At 42.5% G+C, this 6,000-nt stretch overlaps 1 protein-coding gene across 1 annotated transcript in view; it reads left to right on the top strand.

Moving 5' to 3' along the window:
* The window catches only part of VPS13B (vacuolar protein sorting 13 homolog B (yeast)), a 512,836-nt gene that overhangs the window by 401,461 nt on the left and 105,375 nt on the right, over positions 1–6,000 (top strand). Inside the window, exon 37 of the mRNA XM_015405853.1 lies at positions 5,784–5,986. Within this exon, the coding sequence (XP_015261339.1) occupies positions 5,784–5,986 (203 nt within the window). The remainder of the gene's footprint in view (positions 1–5,783; positions 5,987–6,000) is intronic.

The raw sequence follows: 6,000 nt of genomic DNA, 5'->3' as shown, positions 1-6,000 counted from the left end.
TGCGGAGATCAGGCTTGGGAGGAAACACGGGTTCCACACACTTAAAGGGAGAGAGATGGGTGGCTGTGGGTGTTGGGGGTGGGGCGTCCCCGCCGGCCATCTGGCTGGCGGCAGGTAGAACCCTCTCCAAAACGGGGGACCCCTGGCAAACCGGGGGGGTTGGCAACCCTAAAGGACATTATGAGTTGGGCCCTGTTCAAGAACATTCTTGAGTATTGATTCTACTTCTGTCTTTCTCCATAGCTTTCACTTTCCAGGGCTTTATTTCTGAGGGAATGTGCCGGAACAGAATTCCAGGACCTCTTTGACAAAATTCTTTTTAAAATGTTTAAAAGTTCATGGGTTTTCAGTATACAGATTGAAAACTTAATTTCCCTCTTGAGGGGTCTGGCACCTCCCCCCCCCAAAAAAAAAGCCCTGTGTATTCCTAACAAACCCACAAGTGATGCAGATATACATTGTCTTTCTCTGATACACGCACACACACTGCACTAGTTTGATTGGAAATTGTACAGAGCCTCTCTAGGGAAGTTGCTGTTGGCTGTGGAGTGAAACAAGTATATCTTTTGTGTCCTTCAGAATACCACACCCTTTGTAGTAATAGCTGTGCTGAAAAGCCAATTATTGCTGAATTGTCATTTGTGAGGGAGTTGCCAGGGCACTAAATGAAAGGCGGAGGGCGCTCTAATGCCCTTGGGAAAATACAAAAACTAAGAGTATGGATCAGTAGAGTTTTCCACTCAGACTGATACAGATTCACTAATAGGAGAGACAACTGTATTAGTCTTTACTTATTTGACCTTGTCAGTTATCTCAGTGCTCTCTGTTGAAAGATAAATTCCATCTGAAAAATACAGACAACATCAAAAACAAGTAAAAAGCTGCCTTTGATTTTTATAAAAGTTTAGCAACAGGCTTGTTATACAAACAGGCTTCTGGACAGTTTCCCCACATGCTTGCAGTTGAGTTTTTTTCAAGTAGTCATAGATCATTTCCAGCTGTATAGGGAATACCTGTATATTCCTTGCTTGCATAAGTCATCCCAGCCTAATCTCTATAATGACATACAGAAGCCCTCGTTGCAGAGAATCTTGATTGCCTTTCACTCCATCAGCATGGTGGTGCATCCGAGAGCCCTTATAGATCAAAGCAAAGCCTGACAAAGTAAGGCTGGCAGCATTTTGTAAACATCACCCAAAGAAGTGGCTCATTTTTATTAGTCTCTTGAAGGGCTATTTTTAAAAGTCATGAAATGGTTTTCTCCTGGTGCTAAAGTACTGCTGCCCCCCAGGAAAGTATGCAAATGCTTGTCAAGCAGCGTTCCTAGCTGAGTGTGTCACAATCTGCATATCCCAACAATATGATGTACGTTGATTCTGGGACCTGCTAATATCAATTTGAGTTGAAACAGTTGCTATGATTTAATTCGTTTAAGCAGAACAGACCTCTACTGTAGATTTTTTCAGGGGCCGGGGTGTGTGTGTTAGAGTCCAGTGGGTAGGTGGGGAAGAAGGGAGAGGGAATTAACTCTATTTCATCATTCCAATCTGAACCATCCCATCATAGCCTTATGAGCTTGGCTCGTGCTTGGTAATTCAACCAGGTGCATAAAAATCCTAAAATAAGACTCTGGGGCATTCTGATATGGTCCAAGGATGTTTCAGCACTCCTTTCTTTTAGATACAGATTCCAAGTATCTACGTCAGTCCCCAGGGATTTCTCTGTACATGACGCTCCAATGAAAAGAGACTTTGCCTGAAAGCCCGCGTCTTATTTCACTCACCATTACTCTTGTAGTGAGTCCATAGGTGTCTGTCTTCAGCTACTTTTAAAGTACTGATTTGTTTAGTTCCCTCATGATTGCACTTTGTGTGACTTCTGACTACATATTCCTTTAAGGATCCCCCCCTTTCATTAGGTGCACTGTGATTTATACAAGAAGATTTATTTCTTCCCAAGGAGGGAGCAGAACAGCTGAAAAAGAGCATTACAATGTCCTTGAGGAAAATGCTGGCTCTTAGTAAGATTTTTAAAAAGAAAATAGTGTGTTCTAAAATTACTTTGCATCACAGTGCTGTAGCCTTCCACAGTGTAAATCATCTTCATTTGAAATTCATGGAGGCTTCATCTGTTATGGATCACAGAGGCTTGAATGAAATTCATGCTACTTAGAAAGAAAGTTCTGTCTTTTCATCACCATCCCTTATTCCCCTGTATGGAACTGAATAGAATGTTTTCCAGCATTTGCGCTATTGCAGGGTTTTGAACGTGACTCATATGTCAGAGGTACAAAAACCCAGGCAATGTCTAACCTCTGGTTTTAAAGCATGTTGTTGGACCAAGCATCTCAAGTTGTGCTATTGAAACAGCACATGGCCCAAGAGATGTGGCACAATATGCCTTTCAGTTCTGCAGAAGATGCATACTGCAAAGCCTGAGTTCTCCTGGAGCATTTGTTGGTCTTGAGGCACATTTGTCACATCATGCAGAGTAGCTGTTTAGGGTAAGGGTCTGCAACCTGTGGCTCTAGAACCAAATGTTGCTCAGGTTGGGAACCAAATATGACCCTTGTAAAAAGAAAGTTAGATCTTTAAGTTAAGGTATATTGGAGGGGGCCATAACCTGGATGGCCCAAGCTAGCCCAAACTCATTAGATCTCAGAAGCTAAGAAGAAACGGCCCTGGTTAGTATTTGGATGGGAGACCACCAAGGAATTCCAGGGTCGCTATGCAGAGACAGACCACCACTGAACATCTCATGCCTTGAAAACCCTAAAGGGTTGCCATAAATTCACTGCACCTTGATGGCACTTTCTACCACCAGCACCATGTTGGAGGGCTAGATGGGATGCTAGAACAAACAGTATGTGAAGAAAGTGACAGGGAAAGATATTTATAGGGCTAAATAGCTCCTTGGAGATCCTTTAATGAAAAGGAAATGATGGAGGTGAAACAGCTGCTAGTGTGAACCGTGAGCAGATAAATGAACTGAAACAGTCACCCAGAATGCTCCACTAATGAGACCTCGGGTGTGCCACTTCCTAATAAAAAGCTCACAACAACCAGTGTTTGGGCTACAGAAAATGTATAGATTATTAACATTTATTTACTTCATTTATCTCCCAGCTTTCTCCCCAGTGGGGACCCAAAGCATCTTCCATCACTCCCCTCTCCTCTAATTTATCCATGCTAATTATCACTAATGTGTATTTTCAGTTATGCAGATGGGCTTTCTTATACTGGCTTTGTTGAACTCTTGCTCAGAACTTTGGTGTGGTTTAGCTCTTTAATTATAAAAGAACATAAGAACATAAGAGAAGCCAATGTTGGATCAGGCCAATGGCCCATCCAGTTCAACACTGTCACACAGCGGCCAAAAATACCAGGTGCCATCAGGAGGTCCAGCAGTGGGGCCAGGACACTAGGAGCCCTCCCACTATTGACCCCCCCAAGAACCAAGAATACAGAGCATCGCTTGCCCCCGAGTCCCTATCTATACCTTCTGGCTAATAGCCACTGATGGACCTCTGCTCCATATGCTTATCTAATTCCCTCTTGAAGCCGTCCATGCTTGTAGCTGCCACCACCTCCTGTGGCAGTGAATTCCATGTGTTAATCATTCTTTGGGTGAAGAAGTACCTCTTTTTATCTGTTCTAACCCGACCGCTCAGCGATTTCATGGAGTGCCCACGAGTTCTTGTATTGTGAGAAAGGGAGAAAAGTACCTCTTTCTCTACGTGCTCTATCCCATGCATAATCTTATAAACCTCAATCATGTCTCCCCTCAGCCATCATTTCTCCAAGCTAAAGAGCCCCAAGCGCTTTAACCTTTCTTCATAGGGAAAGTGTTCCAACCCTTTTATCATTCGAGTTGCCCTTTTCTGCACTTTTTCCAAAGCTATAATATCCTTTTTAAGGTGTGGTGACCAGAACTGTACACAGTATTCCAGATGAGGTCACACCATTGATTTATATAGGGGCATTATGATATTGGCTGATCTGTTTTCAATTCCCTTCAATTCAATTTTCAATTGACCCCTGATTTAGAGCATCATAAATGTCTTGGTGTGTTCTCATGGATCGTCAGCAACTTAAAACGACAGAGTGACAAAGGGTGCAGCTAAATAAGGATGTAAGGATGTGGTGAAGTGTTTGTGCTGTAGTTGTAATGTGGGTTGGTTTTCTATAAGTCTTTAGATTACCACTGGCATGCTTATGATTTCAAAGCGACATTCAGAATTGGTAGTGTATATGAAGTGTTAGACAGTGGTGAATACAGTGCTGCCTATAAAGGGAAATGTTGAATGGCTGGCACTGTTGTGGTTTTTTGTCAGAGGCAGACATCAAGGATGGGGTGGGGATGTTTGGCTAGAATGCAGCCAGAGGGAAGCCAATGGGCAAGCAAATTTCCCCTCCCCTCTTACTTATTATTTTTCTCTTTAACTGACTTTCAAGTGAGTCAACAAGGGTGTGCAAAAAAAACCCCGGTATTTTTCAGATTCGGGTATATTGAACCTGGAAAACATCGGTATTTCCCGATATTCCCAAATCCCAATACCAGTATGATACCATTATAGTCAAGGGACTCCATAGGGTATAATGGAGAATTGATCTGGGGGTATCTGGGGCTCTGTGTGGGCTGCTTTTTGAGATAGAGGCACCAAATTAGCTTTTGGTGTCTCTCCTCAAACCCCCCCCACCACCAAGTTTCAAAAAGATTGGACCAGGGGGTCCAATTTTAAGGGCCCCAGAAGAAGGTTTCCCATCCTTCATTGTTTCCAGTGGAGAGGGAAAGGGCATTTAAAGGGAATGTGGTCCCTTTGAATGCCTTTTTCAAGTCACAGCTGAACTCCAGAGGTATTTAAAGGGCTCACGGTCCCTGAGCTCACTTGCAGGGAGGACGGGGTAAAAATGTTATAAATAAATAAATAAAATAAAATAAATGCTTTCACCCAGAAGGTGTTTAAATGGATTACAGTCCCTTTAACATCCTTTAATACCCTTTAACACCAGCTATCCGATGGCCCTGAAAACCCCAAATAAGGTATTTTGTGTGTGTGTGGGGGGGTTCTGGCTTGGATAAACCAGATACACACCTTTGGTCAACAGAGTCTCCTTGGACTATGGTAAGAGTTAAGAATTAAGACTGGCTAGCTAAGATAGGGTTACCGTATTTTGAAAAGCAAGAAAGAGGATATATTTCCCTACTGACTACTAAAAACAAGTGATCACTGTGACAAATCTCATTTTAAATAACCCTACTATTAAAGTGGTAATTGCTACTAACCAGGAATATTCCTAACTTTCCAACCCAAAAAGAGGACATTTTTATAAGTTTTTTAACGAGTCCAAAGGAGACCCCAAAAAGATGTCTAAAAAGAGGACATCTGGTAACCCTACCTAAGAGGATGCTAAATAACAAAAATGGTTGCTTTACTTGTATAAAGCTAGTGTGGTGTAGTGGTTAAGAGCAGAGAACTCTAATCTGGAGAACAGGGTTTGATTTCCCGCTCCTTCACATGAAGCCTGCTGGGTAACTTTGGGCCATTCACAGTTGTCTCGGAACTCTCTCAGCCCCACCTACCTCACAAGGTAACTGTTGTGGGGAGAGGAAGGGAAGATGATTGTAAGCCACTTTGAGACTCCTTAAGGAAGAGAAAAGTGGGGGTATAAAAACCAATTCTTCTCCTCCTTCTTCATGAAGAAAAATGCTATAAATTTATTTTGGAAAAGCAACTATATACTCAACTCTGCTGAATGACATTTTTCTCTTTTATATATCAGGTATAATTAACAGTGCATCCTTTATGCTTGATATCAATGATTTCCTCATCAAAACAAGTCTCAAGGAAAAAAGCAGAACGCTGGTTGGTCCTGTCTGCAGTTCTGTCACCGTGGAAGCTAAATGGTGTAAACACAGCGGTAATCCTGGTCCGGAGCTGTCAATTCCAAAAGTCCATGTTGATGTGAGGGGTGGACTGATGCAGGTCTGTAACTGAAA

Source organism: Gekko japonicus, unplaced genomic scaffold, assembly GCF_001447785.1.
Source record: "Gekko japonicus isolate JY-2015 unplaced genomic scaffold, Gekko_japonicus_V1.1 scaffold232, whole genome shotgun sequence".
NCBI classification, from domain to species: domain Eukaryota; kingdom Metazoa; phylum Chordata; class Lepidosauria; order Squamata; family Gekkonidae; genus Gekko; species Gekko japonicus.
This window is presented reverse-complemented; position numbering and strand designations above follow the sequence as displayed.